The 18,008-nt window shown below is 44.6% G+C and overlaps 1 protein-coding gene across 4 annotated transcripts; it reads right to left on the bottom strand.

Annotated features, from left to right (window-relative positions):
• Positions 1–2,133: 2,133 nt before the first annotated feature.
• On the bottom strand, positions 2,134–17,715 carry LOC141808142 (uncharacterized). 4 transcript variants are annotated; one of them, XM_074694525.1, is made up of 28 exons: positions 17,568–17,715; positions 15,946–16,120; positions 15,725–15,862; positions 15,505–15,582; positions 15,271–15,341; positions 15,028–15,193; positions 14,823–14,929; positions 14,396–14,734; positions 14,161–14,287; positions 13,944–14,081; positions 12,337–12,485; positions 12,102–12,251; positions 11,933–12,011; positions 11,751–11,828; positions 11,508–11,654; positions 11,299–11,408; positions 11,002–11,143; positions 10,725–10,918; positions 9,532–9,659; positions 5,867–8,601; positions 5,014–5,145; positions 4,389–4,943; positions 4,212–4,289; positions 3,873–4,025; positions 3,611–3,763; positions 3,480–3,536; positions 3,343–3,402; positions 2,134–3,250 (listed from the first exon to the last, which is right to left on the bottom strand). In XM_074694525.1, exons 2-28 carry the CDS (start codon positions 16,084–16,086, stop codon positions 3,023–3,025), a joined length of 6,633 nt encoding a protein of 2,210 aa, XP_074550626.1. In that variant the 5' UTR covers positions 16,087–16,120; positions 17,568–17,715; the 3' UTR covers positions 2,134–3,022. The 4 variants fall into 4 exon arrangements, with proteins under 4 accessions (XP_074550626.1, XP_074550627.1, XP_074550628.1 ...); XM_074694526.1 differs by having other exon boundaries at positions 15,946–16,105; XM_074694527.1 differs by having other exon boundaries at positions 2,135–3,250; positions 3,611–3,760.
• Between the last annotated feature and the right edge of the window lie 293 nt (positions 17,716–18,008).

The following is an 18,008-nucleotide window of genomic DNA, read 5'->3' as shown; positions in this document are numbered from 1 at the left end:
TTATAGAAGCTGTGAGCTCAGCAGACAGAAGGAGAGACGTTCAAAGTCTTCTCCATCTTTATGAAACCACAATCAACTTTCCAGAAATTCCCTCAGGATAAACATTTTTCTGTCATTATCATTAAAACATTCAAACTTTTAATTTTGATCTTCCACGATGAACCCCAGACAGCGAAAGTAAAGATCCTGCACAGAAAGTAAAGATCAGAGACTTTAAACCCAGTGGCCTACCTGTGACACGTTTTCCTGCTGCTGCTCAGAGTGAGGAGACAGAAACACTGAGAGCAGATACAGCTGAGAGAGGGAGAGAGGAGGAGGAGGAGGAAGAGGAGGAGGAGGAGGGGGCGGTAAAAATAGACGTGGTTTCCAGTAGGATTATCACTCAGCTGAGTGACAGAGAGACATCTGCCCTCCACAAACAAACACTCCTGTGTGTATGTGTGTGTGTTTTAGTTACAGTCTGTGTAAATATTAATGACTCTGTTGACACGTAAAGCACAGAAAATGATCATGTTGATGGTTTCTCATTAGAGAGATTGATCCTCTTTTTACTCATTTCTTCTATTATATCTCATCCTGAAAGCGCTCAATTCTATCCTTGCTAGTCCTGGGTTTTACTCCTTTTTTGGCCTTCAAACTGCCTTAATACTTTAAGGTGTAGATTCAACAGGATGCTGGAAAGTTTCCCTTAGAGATTTTGGTCTGTATCGACATGTTAGCATCACACAGTTGCTGCAGATTTGTCAGCTGGATACCACAATGAGAATTTCCTGTTCCACCACACCCCAAAGGAGCTCTGTTGGGGAACTGGGTGCCATGTTCAAGAAACCAGTTTGAGATGATTTGGAACCCAATGATCTCAGGAAGTATTCTTTTTTGAGACCTTTTAATTAAATAAGAAGATTTAACCCTGAAAGAAATCAATCTCCACCTGTCCCTCCGGTGTCTATTGATACCAGATGATAAGTGGTGAGTTTTTCTGCAGCGCCACATGCTGCGTAAACATCAGCAAACGCTGCTTCTGACCAGGGAAAATATTCTCCATTAGGGGGCGATATGAGGGAAATATGTGAGGGTTTTTTTACGGCAGGATCAGCATCTGGATTTAAACCAGATTGTTCTTCATATTCAGACCATTTTGACCTCAAAAAGATTTTAGCCCCCAAAATTTCTGATCCTAACTACTGAATTCCTCTGCTCCATTTCATAACTTTAATCTGGTCTTGTATCCTCTAATCAATTTGACTTGAAGACGTCAGCCTCTCAGCTGACTAGCACCAGCTGTGTGAAAACCTGTGGACCCGTGAAAATGTATTTTCCAAGCAAATACAAGTTGATTTAATTAACAGCACACTGGAAACACATTGAAACACAGATTACCTCAATTAGTTTGGATTTTGACGTTTTTTAAAAAAACACACAATTTGAACTTTAAAGAAGTTTGGCAGATGTGTGGTTTAAATTTTTATTTGATATTTAAAACTAGTTCCATTATTTTGTTACCACTCTTATAAGAAAACACGAACAGACATATGGGGTGATGTAATTTTTATTTTTATTTGTTTATTTCCTTATTTGATAATTTTATTTGTTTGCATTATTATTATTTTTTTGCATTTTTTTCTCACTTTTATTTTTCTTATTTATTTCCTTATGTTTTTTTTTATTTAGTTGCATTATTATTTGTTTTGCATTTTTTTCCTTTTTTCTCACTTTTTATTTATTTATTTTATTTGTTTGCATTATTTTTTTATTTTTTTCTCACTTTTATTTTTTTTATTAATTTTTTGTTTCCTTTTTGATTTATTTTATATGTTTGCATTTTTTTCTTTTTTTTTCTTTTTAAGGGACAGAAAAGAAGAACCAGGATTTGGTGGATGGCCATCTACCTGGACTAGGTTTTTGGGTGTGGGCCATGAGGGCAATGACATGGAGAGGTGATGGAGGAGACAGAGGGGAGAGAGAAAGAGGGTAAGGGGAGGAGGAAGAAGCTACTGCTGCCTCCTCCTCCTCCTCACTGGGCTTGCCCTTTTTTTTTCCCTTCAGCTACAAATGAAACGAGTCACTTTAAAAATCTAAACTTTGGTTTTTATTCAACGTCATAATCACACATGACTTTTGACCTCTACCCAAGTCGGACTCCCAGCTCAGGCTGGAGGACTATGGGTAATGTAGTGTGGCCACAGCTCAGGGTGTGACTTACATGAGGAGAGTTTATAAATACAAACAGGAAATAATAAATAAACAAGTTAACATTTGGGCTCATCCTCAAACAGAAAATAATTTAAAGCACCTTTCAAAAAAAACAACACTGTCACATCTGTAGGAAAACTCATCTGGATGTTTTTAACTTTGTGTAACCGCTACAGAAACAAACCACAGGGCGGATTTTCTACACATAAAGCTTTTTGTACATTTATGGTCAAGCTCTACAAAAAGTAACTGTTTTTGGCTTAAAGCTATAAAATAGTGCATTTAAAAGTTCAATATTTCCCTCTGAGATTGAGCTAAAGTATAAATAAGAAATGTAACAGCTCAAGACCATAAACCTATTTCATGCTCAGATACTGGACTTGATGCGTTAGTAACTTTTAACCACAGGTTGTACAAAAACTAAACCCTCTTTAAAACAAAAAAGGAACTATAAGGAACATAGCTGAGAGCACATTGTACAGTGTAACAGGCAGCTCACTGATTGTTTGTGATGACAGAGAAACTTAAACTGTGGTGACTCAGAAAGAAACAATGACATTGAGGTGAACCAAAAGAAACAGGGGAAAGCAGCAAGTCTCCATCTGCAGGGAGCTGTGGTTACATTCAGGGCCACTTAGAGAGGCTGGCCTCGGTCACAGACCCTGATATAAGGCAGATCCTCTTGATCAGTACCACCCTTATGAGGAAGTCAGTTTTCCTTTTGGTTCCTGAACGCAGCATTGAAACAGCACTTTTAAGATTGTCTTTCAGTCCACAAAAGTTTTGCATTGTTTGGTCAGAAGCTTTAATAGATTTAATCATTTAGGCGTTATGATTGGCTGAGAGACATCTTAAGCTCCTCCTCTCTGAGGCTGCGGTCCAATCGCTGTGTCTCAGACTCCAGCACGGCTGGGACTGGCCGGCGTGTGACAGCATCCAGCGAGTCTGTGAGGTCGTGTCTCAGAGAGAGCAGCCATTGGCTGTTCCTGGAAGACTGCTGGATAAACTCCGCCCTCTGCTGCTGATTCACAGCCATCGAGAGGCGCAGCTGACTCACCTGAGGGGGAGGAGACAAAGTGACATCATCAGCATCCACCTGACGATGGAAAAAGAAAATATCTTACTCCTCTTCTTCTGTGGTGGTCTCACCTGGTCCTCCAGCTCCCTCACTTTGCTCCTGAGACGGTCTTCTTCTGTGGTGTCCAAACTCTGTTTAACAAACACAACAGCTTTACACACACACTGACACACACTCACACTAACAAACACACTTTGCTGTGTCTCACCTGAGATCTGCGGCTGTCGGTCAGTCTCTGTCTGAACATCAGTCGTTCTCCCTCCACCTGAAACATGACACAACATTGTTTCTGTGTGTGTACACCTGTCTTTCAGTGTGTCCAGGTGTGTGTGTGTGTACCTGTCTCAGCGTGTCTCTTAGTGAGTTTCTGTCTCTTTTCAGTTTTTCCTTCTGATGTTCAAGTTGTGAGTTTTTGTTCTTCAGTCGTTTTACATCCAGTTCAAGTTCAGCCACCAGTCGCTGCAGGACCAAGAGTCTGTCCGCATCACCCTGCTGACACACACACACACACACACACACACACACACCAAACACAAAATCATTTGATCATGAAATCTCATTTGTCTCTGGATAAAGCAGCTGTCCAATCAGAGACACCGACCTGCTCAGTGTTAAGCCCCGCCCCCGAGCTCTGCTCCTGTTGGTGGGCTCTCTCCCTGTAGCCAATCATAGCTGCCTCAGTGAGCTCCAGAGCCAATCGGACGCGATCTCTGTCTTTCTCCAGCTCCTCTGTCCTCTGAGTCAGACTGTACACCTTCACAAACACACACACACACACACACACACACACACACACACACACACACACACACACACACACACACACACACACACACACACACACACACACACACACACACACACACACACACACACACGACTTCAGAGATAAAACTCAAAACATCGTCATAAAAAAACACAGAGTTAACAGAACGTGTACCTCCTCTTCTCTCTGCCTCAGAAGCCTCCTGATTTCCTCTTTCTCCACTGGCAGAGAGGAGAGCCCCTGCTCCTCCTTCTGCAGACAGAAACAAGATTCACAACACAATGGTCGTCACAATTAATGTTTTTTTTTTTATCAATAGTTTCTCTAAAGTCATTAAAACCTCCTCCTCACCTCCCCTCCTCCTCCTGTTCTCTGCCCATCTGTTTCCTCTTCTCTTCCTCTTTCAGCAGAAACAGCAGAGACCTGTCTTTTATGCTCCTCCAACAAAGCAGCCACAGCTGTAACCCGCCTCAGCTCAGCCCGGCTCTCCTCCACCTCCTTCCTCGCCTCCTCCAATCCAGCCCTCCACTCCTTCTCCTTCTCTTCTGCTTGCTCCTTCAGCTCTTGTATTTCCTTCAAAAGCGCTTTCAGCTTCACCTCCTGCTTCTCCTCCATCTCTTTAACTCTGCTCTTCCATCGCTCCTCCACCTTGGTCTTCTCCTCCTCTGCATTCTCCCTGTCCAGACGGGCCTCCTCGAGTTCCTCCAACATCTCTCTTCTCCTCTTCTCCAAAGCCTTCGCTCTTGCTCTCAACTCCTCCACCTCCACTCTCTCCTTCTCCATCTCCTCCCTCTCTCGTTGCACCTCTTCCTTTACTGTGTGGAGGTTCCCCTCTTTGAATCTCTCCACCTCCTCCTTCTTCTCTTTCAGGATCCTTCTCAAGCGCTCCCCTTCTGCGTGGCTCTCCTGAACGACAAAACCAGAGTCAGTACTTTGGGAAAACAGAGCAAAAGAGTTTCCCCAGGAGGTGTCGTACCTGCAGGAGAAACTTCAGATTCGTCATCTCCTCCAGCGCAGCCCTCAGACCTTCTCTCATCTGCTGTGCTTCCTCCTCTTTTTCCTTCACCTCCTGTTTTACTCGCTCCCTGCTCTGATTCTGATCTGACACCTGACACAGAAAAAGAGAGGAATCAGAAATTAACACAGAAACAAAAATACAGAAATGCTGCAAGAAAAGTTTTGGAGTTAAAGAAAAACACTTAAAGTTAGTATAAGTTGGACTCCTACAGAAGAGGATTCATGAGTAATCTCAGAATTTGGTCTTTTTTTTTTTTTTAGAATTCTGAGATTATTGTCAGAATACTGAAAAAAAGTCTGAATTATGACTTTAATCTCAGAATTCTGATGTTTTTTTCTGAACAAATAGTGTAAAAAAAAGTGTATATTTTTTTACAGTGGCCATTATCCTCTTCTGTAGACCTCTGTTATAAAGTGATACTCTGGGATGGAACAAGTTGGGTCCTATCACAAGGTTTAGGGCAGAAATTACCCCTACAGATTTTTTTGGTGGGAGTCCGTTCATTTGTGTTTTTGGTCAAGTAAAATATGGTCCCGTCTGAGTGCAGAGGAAACCGGCAGAGGAGCAGGGAGAGGGTGTTTCGTGCGAGCGCTCTGGCCTTCTGCTGCACATAAACACTACTGTAGGGGTAATTTCTGCCCTAAACCTTGTGATAAGACCCAACTTGTTCCATCCCAGAGTATCACTTTAATAGAGATCCATGTTTTTCAAAGCACAACATTTACTTGTAATTCTGTGAGTGGTCACTAGAGGCAGAGTTGAGCAGTAACAGGAAGTGTGTGTGTGTGTTCAGTGTTGACTGTGAGCGTACCTGAGTCTGCAGCGAGCCAAGGTTCATCCTCATCCCTTCCACACTTTCCTGCACTTCTTTCAGCTTCTCTTGCACCTCCTCCCGTCTCCTCCGCTCCTTCTGTACCTTCTCTTTGAGAGCAGCCGCCTCCTTTTCAGCTTTTGCCAACTTCTCTTGTACCTCCTCCCTCCTCCTCTGCTCCCTCATTAACTCTTCTTGCACCTCTTTCTTCTCCCTTTCCTCCCTTTGGACCTCCTCTGTGATGAATGTCAAATTGTTCTTGATCTTCTTCAGCTCCTCCTCTAACTCCCCCCTCACACCCCGCTCGCTCTGCACCTCCTCTCTAAGTGCTGTTGCTTCTTTTTTAGTTGTCATTAACTCCTCTTCTATCTGTTCCCTCCTCTTTTCTTTCCTTTGAACCTCCTCTGTGAGAGAAACCAGCTCAGTCTGGGTTTTCCTCAGCTCCTCCTGAACCTCCTCCCTTTGCCTCTGCTCCTTCTGCACCTCTTCTCTTAGAGCTGTGATGTCATCAGTTCTCTTCATCAGCTCCTCCTTAATCTCAGTCTTCTCTCTTTGCTCGTTTTGCACCTCCTCTCTCAGGACAGACACTTCTCTTTCACTCCTCCTGAGCTCCTTCTCTGTCTCCTCTTTGACCTCATCCTGATTCTTATCCTCCCTCCTTCTCTGCTCTGTGAGGGTAACCATCTCCTCCTGTGCCTCCTTCTTCTCCTTTTGTTCCCTTTTAACCTCCTCCCTGAGCACTATCACCTCCTTTTCAGATCTCCTTAGCCTCTCCTGTAACTCCTCTGTTTCTGTTTGCTCCCTTGCTAACTCCTCCTTAAGCACAGATACTTCCTCTCTCCTCCTCCTCAGCTCTTCCTGTGCCCTATCTTTCTGTGTCTTCACCTCCTCTTTGAGCATTTCCACCTCCCTCTCCCTCCTCTTCAACTCCTCCAACAGTCCTGCTTTCTCCTTCTCAAACTCCTTCATCCTGGACCTCCCTCTCTCCTCCACCAGGAGGATCTGACTTCTCTCATTCTCTTCCAGTCGCCCTTGCTCCTCTTTCACCCTCCTCAGTTCATCCTCCACCTCCCGCTTCTCATTCCTCACCCTCCTCAACACCTCCTCCATCTCTCTTAGTTTGTCTTCCAGCCTCCTCAGCTCCTCCTCTGTCCTCCTCAGTTCTTCTCCTGTCTCTTTGAACTCCTCTGTGTCTTTCAGCCTGTCCTGTAACCTCCTCTTCTCCTCCCTGGCTCTCCTCAGTGCCTCATTCTCCTCATCGAGTTCCTCCTCAACCTCTTTCACTCTGTCCTCCAGCCTCCTCTTCTCCTCCTCCATCTCTGTCAGCTTGTTTTCGAGCCTCCTCCTCCTCTCTGACTCCACTCTCTTCAGCTCCTCCCTTTCCCTCTCCCACTCCTCCTCTTTCTCCTCCAGTGTGGCTCTTAGCTGCCTCAGTTCCTCCTCTCGGTCCTTCAGGAGGAGGTTGAGCTTTGTGACATCTTTCACAAACTGCTCTGCTTTTCCTCTCCACACCTTCACCTCCTCCTCCAGCTTCTCACACGCCTCCTCCCGCTCTTTGGCTCTCCTTTTTGCTCCTTCACTCTGATTTCGAGCCTCCTGCAGTTCTCTGACCTGAGCGGAGATCCTTCCATCTCTTTCTCCTCCTTCCTTTTTCTCCTTCTCCAGGAGCGCTCGGGTTTCTCTCAGCAGGACCTCAAGCTGCTCCTCCCTCACCTCCTTCAGCCTCAGTTTCTCATGAGCCTCTCGTCGCTCCCTCTCTGCCTCCTCCCCCTGCTCCTCTGACAGCCTCAGTCGAGCTCTCAGCTCCTCCACCTCCTCCTCCCGCTCCCTCACGGCGCTCATCTGTCGCTCCAGGCTGCGCTCCCTCCGCTCCACCTCCTCCTTCATCTCCTCACACTCCTCTTTGGCCACGTTGAGCTTCAGCCTCAGCAGCTCCACCTCCCCCACTTTGTCCTTCAGCTTCTCCATCTCCCCCTCCGCCCTCCACACTTCATCTCTCAGCTGCTCCATCTCCTCCTCCTTTCTCTTTCTTCTCTCCCCCTCTTTCTCCTTCAGCCTCTCCTTCTCTCTCTTCTCCTCCTTTTTGTCCTCCTCTAATTTGAGGACTTCCTTCATCAGTCTGCTTGTCTCCTCCTCCTGCATCTCCACCCTCTTCCTCCATCTTTCTATCTCCTCCTCTGCTTCACCTTTTTGCTTTTCCATCTCTTCCTCCTTCTCCTCCTTTTCCCTTTCCAGTCTCTCCATCCGGTCACAAAGCGCACTGATCTCTTCCTCCCTCTTCACCTCCTCTTCTGTATACTTCATCTTGGTCCTCTCCACCTCCTCCTCCACTCTCTTCCTCTCTCCTTCGATCCGGAGTATTCTCTCCATCATGTGGCTGATTTTCGCCTCCCTCTCCACCATCTCCATTCTCAGTCCCTCCATTTCTCTTTCTCTCTCCTTCTCCTCCTCTGTCAGTCCCTGTGTGCGCCTCCTCAGCGCCTCCAGCTCTCCGTCCTTCGTCCCAAGCTCCTCGCTCAGTGCCTCCCGCTCTCTCTGCCAGGCCTCCTTCTCCTCCATCCTCTCTTCGGTCTCCTCTGTCCTCCTCTGCATCAGTTCCTCCATCTCCTCTGTGAGCCTCTCCATCTCCTCCTTCAGCGCCTCCCTCACCTCTTCGCTCCTTCTTTTCTGCTCTTTGTCTTGTCCTCTTCCGGCTGTTGCTCTCTCCAGCTCCTCTTTCAGCCACTTGATTTCTCCTTCAGACGAAAACATAAACCTTATTAACACATAAATGCTCGGAAACATGTGGTCACAACAGAAACACATTTGGATATTTTTTTGATTCTACTGTTTGACGGTCACAGCACCACCCTGTGTCCAGACGTGGTGTTGCAGCCTTTCTTTGTATCATGTGTAGTGGAGCCCTAAAGTGATACTCCAGGATGGAACAAGTTGGGTCCTATCACAAGGTTTAGGGCAGAAATTACCCCTACAGCAGTGTTTTTGTGCAGCAGAAGCCCAGAGCGCTCGCACCAAACACCCCCCCCCCTGCTCCTCTGCCAGTTTCCTCTGCACTCAGACGGGGCCATTTTTTATATATTTTATTTTACTTGACCAAAAACACAAATAAACGGACTCCCACCACAAAAATCTGACATTGGTCTGCATTCACGCTTTATTTAGAAAATTTTCAGCGTGTTACTTTCACACAAGAACACCGCTAAATAAGGCTCTAGTTCTCATCGTGTCTCTTCGTCCTGGCAGACTACCTGCGTTTGTTTATATCTGGCACACCGCGCGGGGACTGATACACTAAGCGGCAAGCGCCTCATAGCCAGCTGTGGCTCTGCAGCGGAGGTAGCGCCGTTTTACGACACGATGAGAACTAGAGCCTTATTTAGCGGTGTTTTTGTGTGAAAGTAACGCACTGAAAATTCTCTAAATAAAGCGTGAATGCAGACCAATATCAGACTTTTTCAGTAGGAGTCCGTTTATGAGTGCAGAGGAAACCAGCAGGGGAGCAGGGAGGGGGTGTTTGGTGCGAGCGCTCTGGGCTTCTGCTGCACAAAATCACTGCTGTAGGGGTAATTTCTGCCCTAAACCTTGTGATAGGACCCAACTTGTTCCATCCCGGAGTATCACTTTAAATGCTGTGTAGATTTAGCCATGTTGTCTCTCACGCTGACCTTGAAGCGTTTGTTTGGCCTGCTGCAGAACGGCGACGTGTGCATTCAGCTGATGTTTGTCCACCTCACACTGAGACACCTGCTGCTGCAACTGACTGAGCTGCTGGTGGAGAGACACTGACGTACACCTGTAAAGAGTCAGACAGTGTTAGTCTGATCATGTGTCAGTGTTAGTCTATTGAAACAATGTGTGTTGTTTCATGCTGGTCACAGAGAGTAAACTAGAAAATCACTCAGAGAGCGCAAACCTCCGCCAAGCAGATTGTGATTGTGACACAACCCTTTAGTCCTACTTTAATGTTATACTCCCTTTCAGCAGACTGTCTGCTACAATTTGGTGTTAGTTGCAGGTTTGTATGATAATTTGTTTCCTGACAGTGTTGAAAATCATGATGACCCAGTACATATTTCATATTCCAGATCTTAGTATCCAGAATATTGCCAGGATTTGGATTGTACTTTTACATCTGTCAGAAATTATGGTGACCTTGTCTTGTTTTGTTTTGCAAAGCAACCCGACCATTTATGGTGGAGTTATATACACATATGGTGTAAATGGCCCTATCTCACAATGATAATGAATCCTTTGAAAAATTTACCTCCAAAATTCAATCACTTCTTCCTTGTCCCACTTTAAACATTTCCTGAAAATTTCATCAAGATCCGTTCATTACTTGTTGAGTCATGTTGTTCACAAACAGGCAGAAAAACGCTCCCAAAAACATAAGCTCCTTGGCAGCGGTAACAACCTGGATTAGAACCATAGACTGTTAAAAAAAAGGGATGTCGGCTCAAAGTGAGGTCGCCACAAAAACTGCTCCCCCTTGTGGCTGGCTGCAGTATAGGTCAAAAATTCCATCTCCCCAGTCATTCCAGATGGGCTGTGGTCAAACTTTGAAAAATTAATACACCTTGTAGAAATGTTTCCCACATCCAGTTGTTGTGGTGATTTGAAGATAAAAGTTTCGTTTTCTTTAGTTATAAGAGTTTAAAAACAAGGCTTCAAGTCACGTTTTGATAACTGACAGCTGCCGTTCTTGTGTTTTTTTTTCAGGGATTGTGAAGTATGTCAGGTGGGTGAGCCAAGAAAAGATCTGACACTCTAAAGAAAAAAAAAAATTTGGCATCAAAACCAAACGATGGTAAATGGCGGAGCCATGCTGTCCACTCTTAAAACTATGAGGATAATCTACCTGAGCTCCTGCAGCTCCTCCTCCAGCTGCTCCCTGTGTCTCTGCAGACTCTCCTGCTCCTCCTGTAGCCTCCTGCTTTCTATCTCCTGCTCCTCCTGCAGCCTGTCTCTCCTCCTTGCATCCTCCGCAGCCTGTCGCAACTGCTCCTGCGCCTCCTTCAGCTCCTTGCTCACCGAGGTATGCTGGGAGGACAACTAAGGGCCACAAACACAGATGATACATTACCAATCATATGAATGTAGAAGAGTCAAATGACGTCACCTCTTCTTCACTTTACCTCCTCCAGCTGACCACCATCCCTCTCCTTCTCCTCCATCAGGGAGGTCAGCTGTCTCTCCTTGTCCTCCATCATTCTGTCCATCTCTGTGTCTTTCTCTTTTAGCTGACGGATGACTTCAGCCTCCTCCTCTCTCTGCTCTCTGAACAACAGACACAAAATCATCACTCCCAGGATTACAGATTTCTTTAAAAAAAAAAGATGGTTTAAACGGATTACATGCTTAATATGAGTGTAAATGTTAAATCCTTGATTAGGAATTACAGTAAAAACTTAGTTTCATGACATAAATCTCACCTGAGCTGGCTGCAGTCCAGGTTTAGAGTTGCAACCTCCCTTTGCAGAGAGCTGACCTCTGACCTCACATCCTGCAGCTGTGATTGGCTGTTTGAAAGCTCACTCTCCAGCTGGACACCAGACACAAAAATAGTCACTTTGTTTTTTTATTGAATGTGATGAATAACATCCTCAGTGACGCATAGAAGCTGCTCATCAAGTCGTCGTACCTGCAGCAGCTGCTTGTTCAGATCTCTCTTGTCTAACGCCAGAGCCGAGCTCAGGGACGCCATTTTTTCCAGAGCATCCCGGGTCTCCTCCAAGTCCCGCTTTAAGACACACTCAGAGGTCGAAAGATGCAACACACTCTCCCTGGACTGAAGCAGGAGAGCAAAGAAGTGAAATCTTTACGATTAACGACACAAGAACCAAACGATTCATGATGACTTTCCCTGAGATGGTTCATATCTTACCTTCTGCAGGGCGTCTCTGGAGTCAGCCACTTCCTCTTCAGCTTTCTGTCTCACCAGCTGCTCTCTTTCTAACGACCTCTACAGGACGAAACACAGAGGAGACAAACAGAAGAAGGATGGGAAAAGTCAGGAAAAGAAAGAAGAAAAAGTAAAAAGAAGCTGCTTCAATCCTGGATTATTACCCTCAGGTTGTGGATCTCCATTCGATGCTTCGATTCTCTTTCTGACAGCTGGACGTTCTCCAACAGCTCAGTCTCCACTCTGAAATTAAACCATTTAGAGATGAATTTATGAATGAATTTAAAAGCAACACAACCCCCTTTAAGAAGTTTTGGGAAAGCAATGTCATACCGTTTTTGTGTTTCTGACTCCAGCTGTGTGACCCTCTCCTCCTGTCTGTCTCTCTCCTTCTTCAGACTCTCCATCCCTCTCTTCCATCCCTCCTCTCTCCTCTGCACCTCCTCCACCTGCCGAAAGAGCAGAGAGGACGCCTCGCGCTCCCTGACACACACAAACGTGCTAAGTTAGCTTAAAGGGTTCAGTCAAACTTGACCCCTGTATGAAAGCACAGACTGACAGCTGGTACCTGCTGAGGGAGTCCAGTGCATGCGTAAGCTCCCGCTGCGTGTATTGTGTGTGCGCTTGCAGCCGCTGGTTGTCGTCCTCCATCTGTGTGATGCGCAGCAGAAGAGCTGAGTTCTCCTCAGCGAGTCTCCGCACAGAAAGATCTGCGCCCTGAAACACAAATATACACGTTTCTTATTATGTATCATAGCATTTTATAAAGTGAGCTACCACTTCCTGTAGGGCTGGGGTGATCTGATTCAAAATGTGATTCTTTGATATTTATGATTTTTAGTTTGCTTTTTTCCAACACCAGACCATGTGAAAAAGTTAAATGATAATGTCTACATCCTTTACCAGGAGCCATATTTTCTTATAAAATTCACATCACGTGAGTCAGAGAGAAACATTTCGCGCTCTGCTGGAGAAAAGTGGTGATGTTTTTGAGAATTCCAATTTTGATATTGTCAAACACAGATCCTGATTAGGGATGGGTACCAAATCAGGTACTTTCATAGGTACCGACCGAATTCTGTCAAAATTACCGGGTATCAATTCATGTAAAATCAAAAGGTACCATGTTTAGGTACCTCAATGCATCCTTGTGACTGTGAGGGAGTAGAAGAGTAGGAGATTTTCCATGCTGGACATGAACACAGCATTGCAAGGTTATAAATTGAAAAATAAATATGTTAAATTAAAAAAAGAATTATATTCTATTATTAAACAAATTAATGTTTTTTGCCTCATAAACACAAAAAAAGTACTGAAAATTGGTACGGTTGGGTACCGGTATCGATTGCTAGGTACTGGGAATAGATACCGTATTGCAGTGTTTCTCAAATTGTGGTCCGCGGACCACTAGGGGTCCACCAGTTCCCCCCTAGTGGTCTGCAAAGACCGTGAGTAAATTGTGTTTTGTTATTTTTTAATGGAACATTCAAGAAAAAAAGAGGGGGTGGGGATGCGAGTTGGTCGGCTACTACGCAAATTGATAAAATCTACAAAAATTGTTTCATAAAAGCATTGAGGAATTTAATTATAATCTAAGTATTTAAGTATTTGAATACTGGATATTTTAAGTAGTTTGGAATACTGTATCAGTAATGTAGTTTTACTCAGATTTTCAGGTCCATTTTCTCCCTCATTCTAAAAAAAAAAAAAAAAACACCAAACTATGAGGGGCACATTTTTTACTCTAATCACAGTCATTTTGAAAAAAAAATTGTTCTGATTAAAGGGAATTGAAGAAATAAAATGTATAATTTTAATCATAAAAATACTTGGCGGATAAACCATTTTCAAAATAATCGTTAGTTGCAGCCCTAGCAAGCTGTAACAAGTATGATTTGAGTTTATAGTCTATGAGTTTGTTCTCTGGGGTGTTGATCTGGGGCTATTTTTCTTGTGGTGGTCCGGAAGAGTTTTCTGGGGGGGTAAGCGGTCCTTGGTCTGAAATATTTGAGAAACACTGCCGTATTGGTTCAAATCTGAAAGGTATCCATCCCTAGTCCTGCGATATATCGATTTTTGATTTTTTCCCCACCCCTAATTAACGGTGTATTTCTTTTTGTACTATCAGGAGGGAGCAGAAAGCTAACTTCATACAGAACATCCATGATGTCTGACCTGCAGTTCCTGGTGTCTCCACTGGAGGGCGCTCTCAGTGTGGGACAGGACAGACAGCAGTGAGGACAGATCCTGACTGAGGAGGTCTTCTGAGGAAACACACAGAGACCTGCTGCTGCTGCTGCTCAGGACTCTGGACTGGAGGCAGACACACAGTGTGACCTTTGACCCCTGATGCTACACACACCTTTACACACCTGTTAGGCTCCACACTCACCAGTTTGACCACAGCCTGACTGACAGACTGCAGCTTCCGCTCTGTTTCTTTAAATTTCTCCATCGCCTGCTCTCTGTCCTTCCTCTGATCATCCTCTTCCTGCAGAGTGCGAGTGAGCTCTGCGATCCTTAAAAAGAGAAAAACAGAGCGTGAGCTGGTCTGTTCTTTTAGTAAACATTGGTCTTGTTTAGAGCCACACAGACCAGGAAGCAGGAAAGGATTTAGACACTTTTACCTCTCGGTCAGCTTAGAAACTTCTGTCTCATGAAGAAGCTTCAGCTCTGAAACTTCCTGCTCCCTCTCTTCCAACCTCTCCTCCTCCTCCTCCTCCTCTTTGTGTTCCAGCTCATCCAAGGAGAATGTTCCAAGAGGGGATGACGAAGTGAGAGGAGCAGGGAGCAGGGTGGAGGATAGAGGGGGAGAGGAGGGAGGTGGAGGGAGCTCAGGGTGAGGCTCAGAGGACGGAGGTTTGACGAGAGGCGTGCTGAGCTGCAGAGACGAGGAGACGGAGTCGCAGCCAGAGAGGAGGGTGGAGGAGAGGCGAGAAAACTCTGCCCTCAACTGCCACAGATCCCTAAAGACAGAGACGGAGTGGTCAGCCTGGTTTCTCAAAAATATCTGCGAAGACGGAAATATTTGTGAACACACACAGGTGGTCGTACCTGTCTGCTGCGGTTTTGACGGTGTGACAATGCTGTCTGAGAGTGACGACAGACCTCCAGACTGAGAGCAACCGAGCCTGCTGCTGACCCACATGACCTGACAGACTCTGTGGACACACACACATGCACACACACACACACACTCTTTTACTATCAGAAGAGGATGTCTACAGAAATTCACAACATCTAGAAAAACCCCACTAACCTCCCTCTCTCTCTGCCAATCACTCTCTCTGTGCTCCGCCTCCTCCACAGCTCTCGTCCAATCAGATGTCAGCTTCTGGACATCCTCCCTCAGGGCCTGGTTCTCCTCCTCTGATTGGCTGAGCTTGTTTCGTAGAAGAGAGTTTGTCTCAGCCAGACCTTCTGACCTGATGACGGAGACACAGAGTGAACTCAGCATACACAAATCACAGGATCACACAAAAACACAAATCTACACACACACCTCTGTTGTTCCTCCTCCAGCCTGATGAGGGCGCTCTCCAGAGAGTCACAGTGTTCATCTTTGATCCTCCGCTGTAAAAAAAATTTTTTTAAAAACTACAGAAATTACTACAAACCCCCTCATGTGATATTACAGCAGAACTTCTATAACTGCGGTGGTGTTTTTAGTATACGGCAAAGGTGTTTGCCTAGTTTTACGGTATTAATAGAGTTGTAGTTCCTGCTGGAGTCTGACCTCAGTGTTGATGAGTTGTGTGTGTCCCTCCTGCAGCTGTAGCCCCAAACGTTCACACTGCTCTCTGTACTCCAACACCTACAAACACACACACAAAGGAATACCGCTTAAGTACACAGCTACAAAACACTTAGAGCATTCCTAAGAAGAATATTACCTCCCTCAATAAATTAAATTAATGACTTAAAAATTGTGTTTATTGATCTTTCAATGGTCTCACCTTGTTCTGAAGTCGGTGGACCAGCAGAGCCTGCCTCGCCTCCCTCTCCCTCCCCTCCCTTACCCTCTTCTTCCACTCCCTCATCTCTCCCTCCGCTCGCAAAGAAAGGGCAAGAGATGGAGACACAGTTTGGCACAGCTGAAAAGAGAAAGAAAGAGGTTATGGATAAATATTCCCTGATGATCAAATCATCTCCCCATTCTCCTCCTCCTCCTCCTTACCCTATCGTTGAGCGCTCTGTTCCTCGACTCCAGCTCATCCTTCTCTGCTCGACTCTCAGCCAGCTCTGTGTGCAGGCGACACAGCTCCCGACTGAGCTCCTCTTTCTCCTGCTGCCATCCAATAAGCAGGCCGGGATCCATGCTGACAGGTCAACCTTATCTATACAGAAAGCGACTTTAAAATAATATAATAATTAGAAGATTAACCAATCAGACACACACACCATGCTCACAGGATAAACATCAGAGCTCTGACACTATTCCTTTCCTTCTTCTTTCTCTTGCAAAGTGATTAATCCTTTAAATTTCCGGGAAATCACTACTTGACTCCTGAAAAAGCTTTACCTCAGACTGATAGACGGGTGAAACTCCTTCGAAATTCTCAAGAAAAAAACAATCTAATCCAACCCAGATATACAGAACAGCTTTAATTCAACCAGGAACCATTTGAGTAAGATTCATTCACAGAATTTAATGTGTCTGGGTGTGTCTTTAAAAAAAAAAGAAACACTGATTCCTAAGAAAGTAGTTGGCCCCTACAGGAGAGTACCTCACACTCTCAGCATTCTCGTTGGGCAGTTTAAGTTGCTGAAGTGGCACTAGGCGGCTCAAAGATCTCTGGTAAGATCACTTCAGGCACAGGCAGGTTTTATCCTGGTGACTTCTAACATAAATGAAGGCAAATCTTCACTCTAAAATTACAGTAGTAGTGGTACAGTTTATTAAAAAAGTAAACATGTTTCACCTTTTAAAACTGCATAATTAATGGACAAAGTCTTGGTGATGTCGCTCATTTTGTGAAGAAGAAGAGTTTTGAAGACTCTTTTTGCTGGGAGACATGTTGGAAATGTGGAACTGAAACATCAGTCGATATAGTGTGAGGTAAAGATACCTTTGGGTATCTGAAGTGACAGGTCCTACCAGAGATGAAGACTCAGCTCTGACTGTGATTGAAATCTTACATGTGACTGACAGGAGTCTGCTCCAACAAACAACAACAAAACATCACGGAAACACAGAAGACTGAGGGGACAACAAATGAAAACACAAACAACGTTTAACATTGGTATAATAGCAACAAACAAGCTACAGATAACTCACACAGATGTGGCCATAAGGACTTGTAATCTAGTTGTAAGGAGCAGGATAATCCGGATCCGGGTTATCTCAGGTCATATTGTGACCACACTCTCTCTTCGACCCACCTGAGTAAGAGGAGACTTAGGTGGAATAAATAACAACTCAACAACTTGCTTCAGTGAGAATATAGAGCTATAGAAACTACAACATCTAATTTAATCTGAGATAATCTGCCCAGTGAGCCGGACTGTGCTGCAGCAGGACAATAGAGCTGAGGTTGACCGTGTCAGATTATAATGAGTTTACAGTTAATCCCTCTGTTCACCTGCACGGGAGCACACCTGACGGACACACACCGCACACAAACGGCCTCACTAACGCCTCAAAACCGAATCAAACCGCCGGAACACAACCAAACGGACGGACAGAGATGATAATAAACTGTTTTTGAGGATTTAAAGTGGCTGTTAGAGTCTAAAGCTAACTGTTAGCATCCTAACAGCAGGGTCATGAAGAGTCAACGGAGTGAGGAAAGTTCTTACCTGAAGCTTTGAGAAGAGCTTCAATCACAAAGCGTTGAAAAATAACATTTAAACTGTTTTAAACCAAAATTCAGGTTCTCCGTTCCATCCATTCAGCGAAGCCGACCTGTTGTTGTTAGCACATTCAAACCGGGAAACCTGACCTTTCACCCCGTCACGTGACCAAACACAACCACGTTCGATTAAAACAGCGACACCTGCCGATATTGTTAAATAATAACAAGACAAATATCAAACTTTGCTTTTATTGCAGTTTATAATAAAAAGAAAAACATAAAAAATATAAATTACTTTTGGAAGTATACAATTATATTCAAAAAGACAAAAACTAGGTTGCAAATCTACAGTTATTGGTGTTATTAAACAATATATTATAAATGAACATTAATAGAGAGCTGACTAACTACAACATATATACATTTTCTATTAAAAAAAAACAGC

The sequence above is a fragment of the Halichoeres trimaculatus genome, unplaced genomic scaffold (genome assembly GCF_033239565.1).
Source record: "Halichoeres trimaculatus isolate MK-OKI-2021-1 unplaced genomic scaffold, fHalTri1.1 fHalTri1_scaffold_19, whole genome shotgun sequence".
NCBI classification, from domain to species: domain Eukaryota; kingdom Metazoa; phylum Chordata; class Actinopteri; order Labriformes; family Labridae; genus Halichoeres; species Halichoeres trimaculatus.
This window is presented reverse-complemented; position numbering and strand designations above follow the sequence as displayed.